Here is a 17,773-nt window from a genome sequence, read left to right on the forward strand (position 1 = left end):
ATTGGTTTAAATAGTTCATTCATCTTCATACAAAAAATTAACATGTTGAATTGATTGCGTTGAAAAATCAACGTCAAACGTAAAAAAAACCTTGTTGCTGCGAGCAAAAAATCTGGAAGTCGAAGCAAAACTTTGCTGGCAGAAATAATTTCAGATGGTTCGCATGATTGAACCGGAGATACTGATGACTAAAATCTGCAAGGTAAAACTAAAACTTTTATTCATAACACGCGTACTGCAAGGTGTATTCATCGGCGAATTCGGTCGCAATTCTCATTTACTTCGTGCTTAGCTGCAGCCGGGCCCATCCGGAGAAATTGCGCAACTGCTACCAACGTCCGTACGCGACGGGTTTCCGATCGCATGGCGAGCGCTGCATCTGATGACATTTCCGATGCAGCAACTTCAGGGCTTCCGAAAATAAGTTCAGCCGTCTACGTATTTAACATAACATATTGATCTCGGCGCTGAAGTGTAGGCCTGATGTGGCCTATCGCCGATTCTTTTCCTTTTCGTGCCTTATTCACAAAAGATCTAAAATCGTGTCATTTGACCGGATCTTTTCAGGACTGAAGATAGTTTGAAATAGCTGCTAGACTTACACCGGGTTTGATATGGTGCTAGGCATTTCAAATCTGAACATATATTTTTCCATTTTCAGCCGTCTACGTATTTAGCGATGAAAGTTATGAACTAGTAAATCTCGAGGCTAAAATAATACAATGGCGATTTTAGAGAATCGCAACCCATTTGAATGTCGGGTATTTAAAATTTTTCCAATTGCTTATCGCACTTTGTTATAGAAATTATAGCAATGTAAATATCTTTCAAGAGAATCAAAGAAACCCGAATGAGCAGGGTAGCGAACCATCCACCTACAAAATCCTCACCACCTATAAATAATAAGAATGAAAATATAGATAGCGACTCCTATAAAGAACACTCACCACGAAGATGTCTGCCTTCAACTTCGTTTGTTTACATGACCGCGCCACACCTCTCGCGCGGTCAGTTCCACAGACCATTTAAATCCGGTTAGGTTCGTCGGCCAGGCAAGGTACGTTTGAGTCATCAGCTATTGTTGCTTCCACAAAGAGAAGGAAATGCCCTAACCTGCAATGCAGGATTCTGTGTCTATGGGATGAAGCGAGTAGTTTAGATCTTCGCCGATGTCAATTTTCTCTTGGGAATCGATGAGATTGCTTGTACTAATTTTAAATATTCCCGTAAAATTCACTGCAATGAAGCTCGTGCTGAGCGTAAATCAAACCAACCATTATTTGCAGAAATATTTCACCGTTTTCAATCAAGGTTCGCAGCACGTTTCGTACTATGAAAATTGACGATGCGAGAAATGAAAGACGATCGGGAAACAAGATTACCTCAAAAACAAATAAATTTCAGTTCATCAATGAAATAATGCGGATCACGGATAATAAAACACTAGAGTACATTCAGTGTGGATCTTACAACAGTAAACAATAGCTACAGTATAATATATACAGCCTCCTAAGGTTCCTTTATAGATGAATAACCTTCATCAGAACTCCTAATTACAAGCAAATTAATCTGTCATTAGTACCTCGAATCGCGGTGGAATTTAGTCGAATAATTTCAACATTTCCGTTTCGCACCAGAAGAAGTCGTGCGCAGCAGAGCAATATTTAAAATTCGGCCACATTCAAGTTTTCAATTTCGATGAGAATAGAGATAAGAAAATTGGAAATTTACACTCGAATTGTGAAATGTAGAATATATCACGAAAAAAAAATTCCATAGGACATAACGTTCGTCAATTAAGCACCAAATTAAAAAAGCTCATTCAAAATTAACACACGTGACGACAGCCTAACAAAGACCAATATTACATGATTACTGGATGAGAAGAACATAGAAAATTGTTGTTTAATTGAATGCAATGAAAGATTTTCCACTAGATAATTGTGATAAAGGTTTAATAATCGAACAGGCAGTTAAAACTTGAAACCCCTGAACCCTAATAAAGTTAGAAAGTTGTAGTCGCCAGGAAAACAACATGAAGCATAAAGGGGATTGCAAATGTTACATTAAAATAAATCGTTCACGCAATGGGCTCAAGCTGTCACTAAAGATTTATTTCACACAAGAAATTATTGAACAGAAAGTATCAAGGAAATCTAGTTCAATTGTTCACCCCTACATCGGCTAGGTATTTTTCAATATCTGGTGGATGCTTCATACCATTTTAGTGGGTGCGAACATTTTTTTGGACACCCTAGTAAACTTCATTATAATCCTGACACATATAATTGAGATTTGAGCAGCATATGAATCACATTTCAGCCAGCTCAATGTAGTATTTAATTGTCATGATAAAAAAAATTCTAAGCGCATAAAAAAAATAAGCTATGCACTTCATAGAAATGCGATAACAGATAATGGTCTACGCCAGGACCTAACAACTATCACCCAGAAAGATCATTATGATCGTATAGATTCTTATCATATAGATCGGCTTTCACGAGCCGGCCACCAAAATACCGTCCATTCAAAGACTCCCGAGCCGCCTCTGCCTCCTGCACTTTGGAAAATTCGACGAAAATTTTTACTATGACTTCAGCGTCTTCCTCTTCACTTTGCTTTTCTTGGTAGATGATAACGTGTTCGACTGCACCATAACGGCTACATTCTTCAGTAATTTCATCTTGCAGCACTTCGTCAACGTCCTCTATGCTCACCATATTTCGGAGGATGATGACAGTGCTTTCACTCTTACGCATGAGCTTCTGCATGACGAGATGCCTCGCACTCTGTCCCTTGATGCTCATGTTCTCTTGCTGTCGCAGAGTCTGCGGCTCAGAATCATCTAACATCTTTTTCTGCATTTCTTCTCTGTGACTGGTTTCAGCCGCAGCCGCGGCAGTATTAGCGGCCGTGGTCGGAGAAATTCCGCCAACTGCGTATGAGTCGCCTGACGGGAGCGTCGACGCGACCATCGGTGCCGAGACCATCGTGGGTGGAGGCAAAGGCTGATACATTTGTTGTGGAGGCTGCAGAGACGCCACGCTCACAGGAGCACCTAAAAGAGTAGGTGGAGGGATCGCTGCACCGGCAGCGAGAGCCGTCATGCCCGCCATTGTACCCAGGCTGCCGAGTCCACCCATGCCACTGAGAGGCCCGCCTAAACTTGTGAGGCCGATGGAACCCAAGCCAGGAGCTGGTGTAGGAGTGCCAAATGATGTAACCACACCAACAGGTGGCACCACGCCAGTCATCAGCACTGGTGGCAGACCTGCTATGCTGGGTACAGCACTCACGCCACCTGGTTACCAACAAAAAAATAAGCATTACGTGCATAAAATTCAGCACAGCGATTGATATTCGCTCCAATTGCAATCAAAATTGAAACTAACATGACCCACCTGGTAAAGAATAACTTGCTATTGAACTTTGTAGCCATCACGGTAAAATCGTGAACTTAATTCAAAACTATTTTAGCTGTACATGAAACAGATTCTTATTGCATGACAAGATGAAATTGCATTAGATCAAACCAGGTGTCACACACGGAATGCTAATGTAAATGAGAAAGAATTGAGGAAATATGGAGCTGAACCAATTCAATATTAGTGACGCACCGGTCGCAAGTGAAGCTCGCTGCTGTTGTTGTTGCTGCGTGAGTGCGGCGGTGATGTTGTTGACGATGCTGAAGTTAGTAGTGAGCGCGTCTAAAGCTTGAATCTTGGCGGTGGCTGCCGCAGCTGCAACCGCAGCAGCTGTGGGCATCTGTGTGGGTGCTTGCAACGGACCCTGTGCAAAATAAATGAGAAATTTTGAATAAATTAAGCAGATCGTAAACGCACGGTGATTGGGCCTGAATAATGTACAAGAAGCAGTGTTTCGTTAAAAGCAATTTAACAACAATAGGTACCAGATAAATAATGAAAATTTCTAATGAACGCCGTTTGCTATCGTTATGAATTCAACACCTAATTAATAGTATTCGTCAAAAAACTCTCTACGACTTCAAATTGTACTAGCATAAAAATGGGTATTAAAGCTCTGGTGGCTTCTACTAATGTTAGTTCAGATATCACGTTTCTTATCATCAAATAAACCCAACACAAATAAATTGTCAAATCTAAGAGGCCTAAAATAGCTCAAATTTAAAACCGCCAAAAATTAACCCTCGTTTGCATTAAAATGCAAAAATTTTCAACATTCAGAGAAATTTACAACAGCAACTGCTCCAATTTTAAACTCGGAAAACTCCAAAAGAAATTATAAAAAGGATTAATACAACGGTACGTGGATCTCAAAAAGCCCCTTCCACTCAACTCTAACTTGTCATTCAGTCAATGAAAAAAAAATAGCCTGATCTATGCAAGCAGTGACGGCTAGTCAAACTCTTAAAATCCCGTCCACTAGTTCCGAAAAAGATAATAGAGTCCTCGTTTCACTCACTCAGGACATCAAGTTCATGGTAGTTTAACTCACATAGAAAGATCCAGGAGGTGTGATGGCTCGTCCAACTCTCAAATACTGGCCCCCCAAGTCAAACAAGTTCATGGAAGCAATAGCCTCCTGAGCAGACTGGGGAGTTTCGTACTCGATGAAGCCATAGCCTTTGTGTTTGCCAGGAGTGGGCGAGGGCGTCAAAACGCACATACGGATCTTGCCGAACGCCTCGAAGACGCTCTTGATGTCGGTTTCAGTGAGGTCCTGGTGCACTGATGCCACGTAGATGCGGTTGTAGTGGTTTGCTTCCTCCATGATCTCATCAATCACCACCTGATAAGACATCTGAGATTTACTTGAGCGAATTAGATTTACGCTCATGACTGAAATGCGACAATGAAATTAAAATACTAATGAAGTGAATTAGGAAGCACAGTAATTTATTGAAATAACTTCTTTGCTAGACTAGGTACTACGAATATCAAATGAGTAGTAATAAAAACAATAGCAGGTCACTAACAAACAAGACTTTCAATAGAATTAGATAAGGAATCAGCAGTTGGGCATTTCATTATTGCAAGAAATATCTCACTGGCAAACTTGAACCTAACCGAAATCATTTTAAAAATTGAAATGAGGGGAAGAGGAAACAGTTACAAAAGAGAATTTGTAGCATCAACAAAAATTTTCATTTTTTTCAATACGGCAACAAAAGCGTGCAAACTGACAAAGGAAAATGTAGAAAAGAGTGTGATTGGATAATAAATATCATAATGCAACAAACAGAAGAAATTTGTAATAAATACATAGGATAGGACCACGCATTAATGCTGAGGTTAAGACACGCTACCTGAGGCATGTTGGAAGGTCTGCCGACTTTAATGTTTCTGCCGCCGATCATGACGCTGTTCATTTGCTCCAGGGCCAACTGAGCAGCTTCTGGCATCTCGTACTCGACGAAAGCGAACCTGGAAAAACACGTTAACTATTAAAAGCAATGGCAAAGCACTGATAAAGAACCTATGGTACGCCTTAATTGATTGCATCAGAGTTTCAACCAGTCACTAATGCCACCTAAAGAAAATATCGCAATTCTACTCAGATACAAAATTTTTAGTCATTAAAAATAAAAATTTATGGTCTTGTTTCATAAAAATTTTCTTTCACCAGACCAGAAATCATATTCGTGGACAATGGAGGTGCAGGAAGGTGAGGTACAGTAAAAGAAACGCTTGGTTTATCAATATGTGACTTTACGAGTAATTTTACTTGATCAGGAGAAGCTTGCACAAAAATAAAGCTTATATGTACCCTTTGTGTTTTTGCGTAATAGGATCCCAGCTCATGTTGATGCTCTTGATGGGGCCAAAGGGGATGAAGGCATTCTTGATTGTGTCCTCCCTGAGCTCGAAGCTTATGCTTCCCACATATACACGACACATCAGCACCAAAGCTTGATGCCGCTGCAGTGACTTGGCTTGCTGCACAATAAATTAAGAGAAGCAAGTTTTTAAACATTACCTTAATATAACGTATAATACATACCGGTAATGCGTTTTAAATGAGCGCTCAACTACCTACAAAATAACAAGTTTTAAATGCCGTACCAGCATGGTGGCAATAGCAATATCATATTATATAATAAAATAATTGGAATTTAAAAAAAACTTACGAAATTTCTCTTGAAGAATTGAATCTACCACCGTAACATTGTCGACGAGCCACAGTTTTCCTAGCTACACTTTCTTCCATCAGCAGCAACCTCGGTCATGTAACCATAAAGTCGGGTACAACGCGTATTGTCGAGCTCTAAATGTTTAATGACTGAACAATAAGATTCTAATCTCCACACGCGAATATCAAAATGACACGGCTTATACACTTGGGCCCGAAATTATTCATACCCATTCAAAAATATAATAAATTCAAATTTTAAAGAACAAAAAAGATCATTTTACAACTTATTCTTCTAGGAAAGGTTGTCATTATAATGAACAACAAATTTAATGCTAGAAAATATTTAGAGAATAACTTTTAATTGAAATTATTTTTAATTTTGTGATTGACTAAATGTTCATAATTATTCGTAGGTACTCTCTTATTCCAGATCCTTCATCATAATATTTGAGAAAAACTATTAATGCAAGTAGTAGCAGGTACGTACTCAATAAATGTATTTAAAAATTCGGTGTTATTAAGCATTGTAATATTTTTCTCCGCAAAGTCTAAGAATATAATTTCTTCCACAATTTAGGGAAAAGCTAAAATTTAGCAAAAAGTTTGAATATGGCAAAGAAAAAAGAGCTTAGTAATGATCTCAGAAACAAAATCGTAAATTCCTTCAGAGAAGGGCTGGGATATAAATCAATATCTGAGACGTTTGATGGTCCTACGTCTACAACACAGAGCATTATAAAACATTCAAATCATAATTAATAGTACGGTGGATAACCTGGTTGTTCGAGGAAGAAAGAAGAAAATCTTCCCTAGATGCGCTAGAAACGTAATCGCACCATTTGCAACAATCCTAGGATCATTAGCAAGGAAATTCTTTCAAATTTGGATGTTCTGGTGTGAAGGTATCAAGACAAACATTGCAAAGAACAATGCGTCGTAACGGACTGAAGGGCTGTCGACCCAGGAAAACCCCTTTGCATAAAAGCATGTGAAAGCGCGTATGAAGTTTGCTAAACTCATGACGATTCCCGAAACTCATTTTTCTCCAAGATTTTATGGATAGATGAGACCAAAATAGAATTGTTTGGGCATATTGATGTTGCTTACGTTTGGAGAAAAAAGTTGAGGCTAATAATTCTAAGGACACAATCCCCACAGTTGCAAGATGGGGGTGGCAATCTGATGTTTTGGGTGATTTTTCTGCTAGGAGACCAGGAAGTCTGATTAAAGTAAACGAGATCATAAAAAAAAGAACAATATCCTGGTATTATCAAACATAAAATCATGCAGGATGCAGAAAAACTTTCTCTCGGTCATGATTGGATTCTTCAGCAGGATAATGATAGGAAGAACACATCGAGAAAAGTTAAGAAGTGGTTCGAGGATTCTCATGTCAATGTCATGGAATGGCCTAGTCGAATTCCCGATCTCAATCCAATTTAGAATTTGTAGCACGTACTGAAAATAGAGGTGGAAAAGAGACAACCTAAAAATTTAAAAAAATTGGAACAGTATGCCTAGGAAGAATGGACAAAACTTGGAGTCATTACATGCAGAAACCTTGTGTTGACCATTACATAAAGCGTTAACAACAAGTTATTAAGAGTAAATGCCATGTTATCAACTATTGATTCAGGGTATGAATAAATTTGGTCATGAGTCAGTTTTATGTATCTTTTGTATCTCTTTACAAAACTAAAAAATGTTTTTTAGTTTCTAAATATATGTTATATGGTTCATAAATTGTTTACATCTGCTTTAAAGTTTTAGATAATTATTTTTTGGTCTATTTGATGTAATTTGTCAAAATAACGTTAGGGTATGAATAATTTTGGGCACAAGTGTATATACCTGTAGCCAGTCAATTTCTTCCATAACCCATGCGCAAGTTACATCAAGACGGAATTAAAGATACCAAACTCGAACTCTGATCCAAACACTCCATACCAGGCTTCATCAATATAATAAGACTGTAGACTGAATTATTCTCCCAAGCGTTAAATCTTTACCTTTGCAACATATTCGAATCAGTTTGTGTGAAACTCATGGACAACCCCTCTGATATTCAAGAATTCTTTTGTAAGCAAGAAAATGAATCAAAATCTCGTCACATCTGACGGTAGAGTGAAGAAGAGCAATTATAATTTACATTTTCAACAAAATTCTGCATGTCTGTATCCAACATTTGTGTTTGGCAAGTATGAAAATTACACAAAATCTCGTCACATCAGACGGTGGAGTGAAAAAGTGCAATTATAATATACAGTTAAACGAAATTCTTCATGTCTGTATCCTAACAATATCTGTGTTTGGTAAGTAAGAAAAGTAAACAAAATCTAGTCACATCTGACGGTGGAGTGAACAAGTGCAATTATAATATACAGTTAAACGAAATTCTTCATGTCTGTATCCTAACAATATCTGTGTTTGGCAAGTAAGAAAAGTAAACAAAATCTAGTCACATCTGACGGTGGAGTGAACAAGTGCAATTATAATATACATTTAAACGAATCCTAACAACATCTGACCTGCTGTTGCTGGTCCAGAGTTTGCTTCATGAGCACCATGCGGATGCTCTGCTCCATGGAGTATTTGGTAGCCTTCTGGAGAAATTTAAATATATGAAAAAATAAAAAAATCAAAAAAATCGAATAAATAAAAAAAATCATGATTTTTTTATAAAAAAATCAAGTGATTTAATCATTTTGATTTAATCATTGCCAACCCTGCCTGGAATATAAAAAAACATATATATAAATATTAAAATAAAAACTTAAATACTTAAATAAATATAAAAACTTCTTCCATCAACAGCAACCTCGGTCATGTAACCGTTAAGTATAAACTAATGGTTAATGTCTGAACAATAAGATTCCAATCTCCACACGCGAATATCAAAATTACATGGCTTATATTGGTATACCTGAAACCAATTAATTTATTCCAAAACCATGCGCAAGTTTCGTCAAGACAAAATTAAAGGTACCAATCTCGAACTCTGACCCAAACGCTCAATACCAAGCTTCAACCATATAATAAGACTGCAGACTGAGTTATTCAACCAAGCGTTAACTCATAACCTTTGCAACCTATTCGAATCAGTTTGTGTCAAATTCATGGACAACCCCTCTGATGTTCAAAAATTTGTTTGGCAAGCAAGAAAATGAATCAAAATCTCGCCATATCTGACGGTGGAGTGAAGAAGTGCAATTATAATATACATTTAAATAAAATTCTGCATGTAAGTATCCAACAACATCTGCAAGAGGTCCTAAGCAAGAAAATTAAAAATAATCTCGTCACATCTGACGGTGGAGTGAAGAAGTGCAATTATTATATACATTTAAACAAAATTTAGCAGGTGTAAATCCAAACAACATCTGACCTGCTGTTGCTGGTCCAGAGTTTGCTTCATGAGCACCATGCGGATGCTCTGCTCCATGGAGTATTTGGTAGCCTTCTGGAGAGAATCACGTTGTTCAGGAGTGAGACGAGGGAGAGGCTGGCACAGCAGGTACATGATGTCGTCTTTGCTGGTCTTTTTGCCTATACATGAAAAAAACTCGCGTTAAAAATATATATATTAATTTAACAGCCCAATAATTTTCAACACCTGGAGAAATATAAGATCGAAATCAAGTGACAACAAAACAACATGAAAGTACAAGATTCATGCTTCACACAGATTAAAATATGGTATATATTCAAATTAAATATATTTTTATAGCATTTACGTATGTGACAAAAATCACCAAAAACTCACTCAAGAATTTACACAAAAATGCAAAGAACACAAAATGTACTCCAATGTGAAGGGAATATTTGGTGGTAACTTTTTTGATTTCACTGCATTACAAAAGGTCTGGAATGACTATAGAACAAGTTAGGAGGTATGTAATGTATAGATAATATTTTACTAGGCGAATTTTTTTCTACCAACTTGTGGCATGGGCGATTTTTCTCTATACAATATTGGTATGTTTTTTTAGAGTCCGGGACTATATACCGTCTACATATACTGTACATACCGATATATACATTTAGACGGTATATACATATACCGTTTACATATACTGTATAAGTTTGTGACTACTACATATACTGTATAAGTTTGTGACTACTACATGTACTGTAGTAGTAGTCACAAACTTATTCAACAAAATAATATTATTAAGTAGTCATGCTGTCTATAAAGAGATTCAACATGAAAAATACATTGTGCTATTTTACTCTGACTACTAAAACTTTAACAACATCAAAACAAAATGTAAAGAATAGATTTAAGAGAGCAAGGATTTGCTAATCCAAATTAATCAGTGATTTAGGCAAGTTCGATATACAATTGTTTAAAACCAATATTAAAAAGATTTACCCTTAACATTACAGATCACTGTCAGCAAATATAAACGGAATAAACATGACACCTACAGAATTTTGCCGAGACATGTTAGAAAAGCCCGGTATTCAACCATGATCCTCAAGAAGTGAGTTTGGTGCGTGAGTTTTACAGTTCAATTGGTAGGTATCATTAAAGAATGACAACAAGAAGCAGTCATTACTCACCACAGTAGACTGGGTGCTTGGTTTGGTCCACCACGGTAGGCGGAGCACGAGGCATAGGTAGCGACGGATCTGTGGGAGTACACTAAGTTAGTAACAGGCAGCACCAGCAGCAGCACCATCAATACACGACATCAATACTGGACCGATTAGTGGATATTCACGCTTAATAATAAGAAAAAAAATGCCTACAAAACTTAAAGATAAACTTGGATCAGCTATAAATTTTGTGAATGCTTATGGATGATTGTGATCAACATATGGTGTTGGATTTTGATGTTCTTGTCGTATTCCCCTACAAATATTTACTGGTAAACTAATCTTTACTAATTAGTTGCAACAATCCTCATAATATTGAATTCACAACGAAGATGGAGAACTTCTTCAAATCAATAATTACAGTTTCCATCAAAAATTCCAACCTTTGAGTAAAATTGCTGGTAGAAATCAAAAATGAAAATCTAAATTCATTAACTTGGAAACAGGACGATTAATAAAATAGGTCTACATTGCTTAAATTAGCTTCACATAATGATTTCAACATTTTCTATTGAAATCCTTGCTAGTCAAAATTTATGAAAAAGTTTATTCGCAGTAAACTTAGATCTTTTGTGTTACCATTTCCAAACTAAGGTCTTTGATATAATAGTTTCGCCACTGTTAGTCATAAACAATTGGTCCAACATTCATGTCGTGCTCATATGATGCACAATCGTTCATATAAGAAAATTAAAGAAGCATCACGCTTCTATGACAAACTAATGAGCATGACAACATTCACGAACACAAAGGCACGAAACAATAGGTTTGAAAACCAACATTTTTGTCATTAGATGAATCATGTCATCTCATTGTGATGCTCATTAGTGAAACACATACAAAAAATAGATCCATGTAAGAGACAATAGATTGAAAACACAAATTCTTGATGAAAGCAGTCAGGAATGACGCAAATGCACGCCATTGAAGGCAGCTGGAGCCAGGAGACCAGACTGCATGCAGGCAGCGTCCTCGAGAGATGAAGAAGTTCCAGCTGTATCGCTTGCTGCAGCCAACAATCAAAAGAGAACAGGCGTGACAAAGAATAACATGGTGCACATTTGGTACGCAATCTGCAACACAACTCACTGTAGCAACCCGAGAGCAGCGGGTGGAAGATAAACGTAGCAACATAGCTGATGCAGCTTCGAGAGGCTAGCAAATACACTAGCCCCACCTGCACCTGCTTGTTTATTCACCTTCCGCTGTTCACGTAGCACACCTTCCAAATTCCCCTTCACATAAAAAAGACAAGCACGCATAACCAGAATTAAATAATGAGGCACCTTGGATTGCATTGCATTGATCAAGAATATGGTTTCCAAGTGATTTGCTATACTAGAAATTATCAATGTGTCAGCCTGCAAAGAATGCACAAACCCATCAATAAACCCTCAAGAAATAAGTCAACTTTCAACGTTGAGAATTTAAGATTGAGACTAAATTGGTCAGCTATAATTGAACACTATTTATGAGTTACAAGCAGCAAATGGTCAAAATGTTTTGAAATGAGATCTCCATTAGGAGACATGTAGTAAATAGGCAGTAAATCGAGCAAATCCATAAGCTGCTCTGTGGTTCAGTACCTGGTGCACTTTCATCTTGGCTTCGCCAGGGCTTTTCCTGCAAAGATAATAAACAAAAACAACCGCAATCAGACAATTCAGCGCACTGTGTCAGAGGTGCACTAGCTGTTTCATGTCTCAGAACTTACAACCGATTGGCAATTCTGATTTATTTGCCATGATTATGATACAGCAATACAAATGTAATCTATGAGTTAAATCAGATCTTAGTATGTCATGTGATCATCACATAGCTTGTGTGTAGCAGCTATTCAAGAATACAAACGCAGCATTAGCTTTAGCATGGGCTGAGGTGGCAGGTTCGTACCGTACGTACGTATCAATGAGAGAGGGATGCCTCATTAGAAAGCTCCTCTTTCATACCTGTGAACATACGTAAGAAAGAGAACAAGAAGGCAACCATTAGTTGGGCAACTTGCACATGCACACCAGGCTTGCTACTTCTTCCTCCTCTCCTTTAACTTCTGGCACACATGAGTAATAACTTTAATGCTATTTGCGATTTCATGATTTGATTTCTGATTAATATTTACCTTACAAATTTACCAGCTCAGTCGTGAATTTATAGGCCCTTTTAGAGAAACAATAAATATTTTTGCAAACAGCTACTTTTCAGTAAGATTCCTAAAGAAAATTGTGTGTTCCGTTTCATTTAAAAACATTGTTTCAGTTGACTTGATTGTGAATCAGAAGTTTTGATTGCTCAAGTTCAATTCAAGTAAATGATAATATATTTGGAAAGGTATAAATCTAAATAGTGCACTGAATGACATTGAATGGAATTGTTTGAAAGTTTTTACAATGAATAATGCGGGCCTGCATTGGACAGCATTCCCTATACTAAGAAATTTGCAGTCTTCAAGAAGGTAATTTGTCCTAAAAACCTAGATTCCAGTAGCTTGGAGATTCTGTAAACATGTTCCAACTCCTAAAATGAAAATTCACACAGAAAAAGCCAGTTTGCACAGTGGTAAAGAAAGCTACATGAATTTTTATTAACCAGCTTCAAGATTTTGCTCAGTATATTTATACTCAAATTCATATGCAAGATTGAACAGGCATAACATTACACTAGTCACCAGCGTAATGTTACAACAGTGGCTGGTGTAACATTACGCAGGTTCTATACAATACATGATCAACAACATAAAGCTTTCATTTGGCCACTGTGCTTCAAAGGAAGTGGAGAGGAGTATGCAATATAAACTTACAACTGATTAATTAATAAAATGAACGCTCACCTGATACATCCATGGCCTCAAGGCAAGGTTTTTTAGGGGAGGGTTCCATGCCTCCACAGTCTTCTGGAGGTGGTGGTGGATCCTGCAAAAACAAATTTAATTTAATTGGGTGCTAAAGGTTTCAATAATTACTGTCAATTAATTGAATAGTTGGAAAATGAAATAATAATGACTTCTGGATAATTATTTATAAAAAATTTCTTATAAAAATGAGCACATACAAATGATATTTATGCATTTAAAAACTTAGCACAAGGACAAGCTGGACTGGTTTTGAATATGTAAACAACCGTACCGTAAAATGGGGTAACTTAGACCACTTTTTTTCTTATAAATGGTGCCATTTTTTTACTAGAAAATAGTTTTTGAGTTTTGGGGGTTTTTGTTAAAAAAACCAAAAGTGGTCTAAGTTACCCCGGGAGTCTAAGTTACCCCAGTTTACGGTATGTAAACTACTGTACCATTCCCAGCTCTCATCAAAATCCAGATTGGAAAATATCCATTTAAAAGGTACTTTTACTGAAGACAAGAAGGGTACGGTACCTATAATATATATTAATAAATATTGGACAAACAAGGAAAAGGGGTACACATTTCTATCTTACAAGCTGCAACTAGAGCTTTCCTGCCCTTTTTAGAACTGTAAGATTTGCAGTAGCTTAGGTTAGGTTAGGAATTCAACTATAGGTTATGAATTACCTATAGAGAAAAATGCACAATCAGGCTGCAAGATTCCGAATGTAGCAAAAATGTGGGGAGTTTAAAAATTATAGTAATCAGCACATAAATTTCAATCATGTAAAGCTGTAATGCTTAAATCTGCATAGTGGTGACCTGGAGTGAAATATATCTATGTTTTGAGCCATGACCAGAGCTTTTCTGCTATTTTTGCAGCTGCAAGATTACTGTTAGATACTATATGGGATAACAGACCAAATTTACCTACAATTGCAGGTAAAAACAATCTTTTCACATCTAGTATTTGAAGAGTATTTGGGAATTGGGAACTGGAATGCAGTTTCAAAAATCATGGGTAAATATGATTATTTCACAACAGATTTTCAAAAATCACAGGTAAAAATGGGCTGTTTTTCTAATTACTCATTGAATAAATTGTAAAAATGCAGTAGTAAGAGGTGCAATTAGCCAGATTCATGAGCATTTTTGCCTGATTCATAGCAGGCTTCTGCTGAGTTCTACCCAGTTTTTCCCTTGGGTTTTCACCAACACTAAGTGTGGAAAACCTCTACCTGCTACCTTTAGGGTGGCAGGGCCGCAACTAGAGCTTTCCCGGCTCCCGCCATTTCCGGAACCATGAGTTTCCACCAGATTAATTACCTCCTATCTAATTGTTAATAAAATTGCACGATCAGGCTGCGAGATCCCAAATTTATTAAAACAAAAGTTTGTCCCATCAAAGCCACGAGATTTCAGAAACAAGTAGGAAAATTCCTTTTCTAGTTTTCACCAGTGATTTTCATAAAAGAGAAATGAGCTGTCATTCTTATTTTAAAGAAAATTTAGGTATTAGATTAAATGCCTCATTTACTCAAGATTTAAACCAATTTCTTAAGTATGATAATACTGGTATCCAGGATACTTTAATGGTCTACATATAGGACTCAAAAATGAACTTGAGGGAGAGTCTAAAAAAACTCTCTGCTTTGTCACTATGCATACCGCGTTTACCCTACATAAGATATTGGTTCAAATCTCAAATAAATGAGGAAATTTAAACTGAACTGATTCAAAAAACTTGATAGTTTGCCACTTTGAGCCTACCTAATCTTATTATCTTAGACATGTTAGGTACTAGGTAGGTAGGACCTAGAAGCTGCAAGATTTCATTAATAAAGAAGTTCCTACATAGCTAACTTCTAATCCTTGTGGTGGGCTGGTGGCAAGCTTGAGATTTTAATAACAAGGCGTAGCCTCGTAGTTATATCAAAAGACAAAAAGGGAATAAAAATTTACTTACCACAAGATTCTCTGCAGTCGGGGAATTTTCGTGTGGAACTCCATTTGTTGAGACAGACGAGCTCTCCATTGCGGGCACTGCTTCAGTATCCATACCAAAATGGAAAAAAGAACGTAAGTTTAGTTTTATCTGCTTAAAGGTCGACAAGCTATTAATTTCATTAAACGCTCGCGCGTAATTCAGGTCGCATCAACTTTACATCGACCTCCAAGTCACACAACAAATATGGCGATGGTACAATCGGTACGCTGTAACGCAGATGTATTTGCGGTTGTTAATTTCCCCAACTAAATCAATGTTTACCCTAACCGCTGTCTTCATTTTCCAGGATTGATCTATTTTAGCCTCACTCAAAAATAAGAGATTTCAAGTTCGAAGAGATTTTTTGAAAGACTTATTCGCCCGAAAAATTCGGCACATTCGCCAGAAAAATTTTATCGAAATTATTTACGAATTGCCGTACACTCAGCATGCAGAATGGATTAAATATTATTATTTACTGTATATTCATCAATTACATGGACTTGAACCGTAATTTTTCCCAGGTACAGGGTGGGGCAGAACCGTTTGAGCAGTTTTGAGGCGAAATAAGAGTAATGGAGGAGAAGCATAACATACCATTTAGAATACATTATGTTTTAAATATAATATCAGGAGAATAGTGGCCGTTAGCTGCAAAACACTGTTAGAGTCGTTCTCGGAAGTTTCCTACAGCAGCTTCACACATATGGCGAGGTATGGCCATAACCTCTGCAATAATCCGTTTCCTTCCACGAAGCTATGTAGGAGCATATGTTCAGTCTTAAAATGCCAAGCAAATTACGGACCAGGCAATAAGTCCAGCAGCGATCTCAATCAATCGTCAGTTATGGAAAGATCGGGTTCCAAAGGCCGGATCCCTTGTGAATCAAGTCACGAAAAAGTCAAGAATCGGCAACTGCCCATGGGCCTATTTCTTCAGTGCCGACACTTCTATTCTATTCCTTAGCTGTGGTAGGGTATGAGGTCGTCTTCTGAACACCCTTTCTTTAAAATGTCCCCCAATCAAAAAATTGCAAATGCTCTAATCAGGTGACCTCGCAGGCCACTGTAAATCACCCCTCAGAGACACCAGACGTCCGGGAAACATGCGTCTCAAAACATCATCATCATCATCAATTTGAAGGGATGGAAATGCAAATCCTCCTCAAACTGTGTGAGGAGATTCCCAAAGCAACGGCATGCCTTCGTGCAGAACGTCTTGGCGAGTGGATGACTGCTGCTCTCACCCTCTCGACATTTTCTGGTGTTCTAATGGACCTGCGTCGGCCGTGTGTATCTCTTCTTAGTGTGCTACCAGTTTCCTCCAACTGCCTAACCCAGGACGGAATTGCGCTCGACTGAGGAAGAGCATTATTGCGTGGAATATTGGACCGCCGCCGAAAAGCTCTTTGCGTTGCAATCACGGATTGATTGTTATCGAAATATGCGCGCACAGAAATGCCTCGATGTTCTCCTGACTACACCATGTTGGCTACTGAAATGGGAATACCGGAGTGGCTGGAAAAAAACCACCCGCACGGTTCTCGACTTAACTAACGGTTCTAGACGATAGATGATAAACAACGAACCAAAACTAATATCTGCGTATTCTACTACAGTGAGTTCCACAACGTGCTTTTCGTTTCCCTCTGGCTTCGTTCTGTGAACTACTTCATTTAGCGGTACCACTTCAATAAAAGTTTTAACGGTTTCATTGCTCTTTAATTTCTATTTGTAACAAAATTAAAGAAATCAGTGTGGTTCGAATTTTCTCTAATAGGCAAGGATAGCCTCCTCGTAGGGGTCGTGTATAGACCACCGAACAGGTACTCTGATAACGATAAAGTGCTAAACAGCCTTTTACCGAGCATGGTTACAAGTTACAACATGTGGAAAGGAGTTCTGTTCTGACCGCCGAAGCGACAGGTGTGCTGTGCTCCCGTGACGGAAGCAGCTTCGACCGGCGGTTACGTCATCGTTATCGAGTTCTGAAGTGCCCATGGATGCTGTACTGTAGTAGCTATTTCAAACTATCGTCAGCCATGAAAAAATCCGGTCAAATGACATGCTTTTAGATCTTCTGTGAATAAGTAACGAAAAGTACAAGAATCGGCGACTGGCCACATCAGGCTTAAAGGTGCCTGTACACAGGGATAGTACTAGCCGCTAGTTCATCCGGCGCTTAAACTGTCCACGCTACTAGCCTCGTGTATAGGGGTTCATCCGCTTCAGAG

At 37.9% G+C, this 17,773-nt stretch overlaps 1 protein-coding gene across 8 annotated transcripts; it reads right to left on the reverse strand.

Annotated features, from left to right (window-relative positions):
* Window positions 1–1,449: 1,449 nt before the first annotated feature.
* On the reverse strand, window positions 1,450–15,770 carry LOC108669538 (poly(U)-binding-splicing factor half pint). Of its 8 annotated transcripts, none has more exons than XM_018156889.2 (10): window positions 15,519–15,770; window positions 13,541–13,622; window positions 10,678–10,746; window positions 9,572–9,660; window positions 8,643–8,714; window positions 5,749–5,918; window positions 5,288–5,405; window positions 4,477–4,782; window positions 3,618–3,789; window positions 1,450–3,301 (listed from the first exon to the last, which is right to left on the reverse strand). In XM_018156889.2, exons 1-10 carry the CDS (start codon window positions 15,609–15,611, stop codon window positions 2,445–2,447), a joined length of 2,028 nt encoding a protein of 675 aa, XP_018012378.1. In that variant the 5' UTR covers window positions 15,612–15,770; the 3' UTR covers window positions 1,450–2,444. The 8 variants fall into 8 exon arrangements, with proteins under 8 accessions (XP_018012378.1, XP_047738027.1, XP_047738023.1 ...); XM_047882071.1 differs by lacking the exons at window positions 8,643–8,714; window positions 15,519–15,770 and adding exons at window positions 11,803–11,948; window positions 12,300–12,336 and having other exon boundaries at window positions 9,500–9,660; window positions 13,541–13,597; XM_047882067.1 differs by lacking the exon at window positions 8,643–8,714 and having other exon boundaries at window positions 4,477–4,770; window positions 9,500–9,660.
* Window positions 15,771–17,773: the final 2,003 nt, after the last annotated feature.

Source organism: Hyalella azteca, unplaced genomic scaffold, assembly GCF_000764305.2.
Source record: "Hyalella azteca isolate HAZT.00-mixed unplaced genomic scaffold, Hazt_2.0.2 contig9584, whole genome shotgun sequence".
NCBI classification, from domain to species: Eukaryota; Metazoa; Arthropoda; class Malacostraca; order Amphipoda; family Hyalellidae; genus Hyalella; species Hyalella azteca.

Coding starts and splice junctions, on each gene's coding strand:
- LOC108669538 (XM_018156889.2), bottom strand. CDS start 15,611: ATGGATACTGAAGCAGTGCCCGCAATGGAGAGCTCGTCTGTCTCAACA. Junction 10,747..13,540: donor TGAGGCCATGGATGTATCAG/GTGAGCGTTCAT, acceptor GTACTCCCACAG/ATCCGTCGCTACCTATGCCT. Junction 3,790..4,476: donor CACCTCCTGGATCTTTCTAT/GTGAGTTAAACT, acceptor TATTTTGCACAG/GGTCCGTTGCAAGCACCCAC.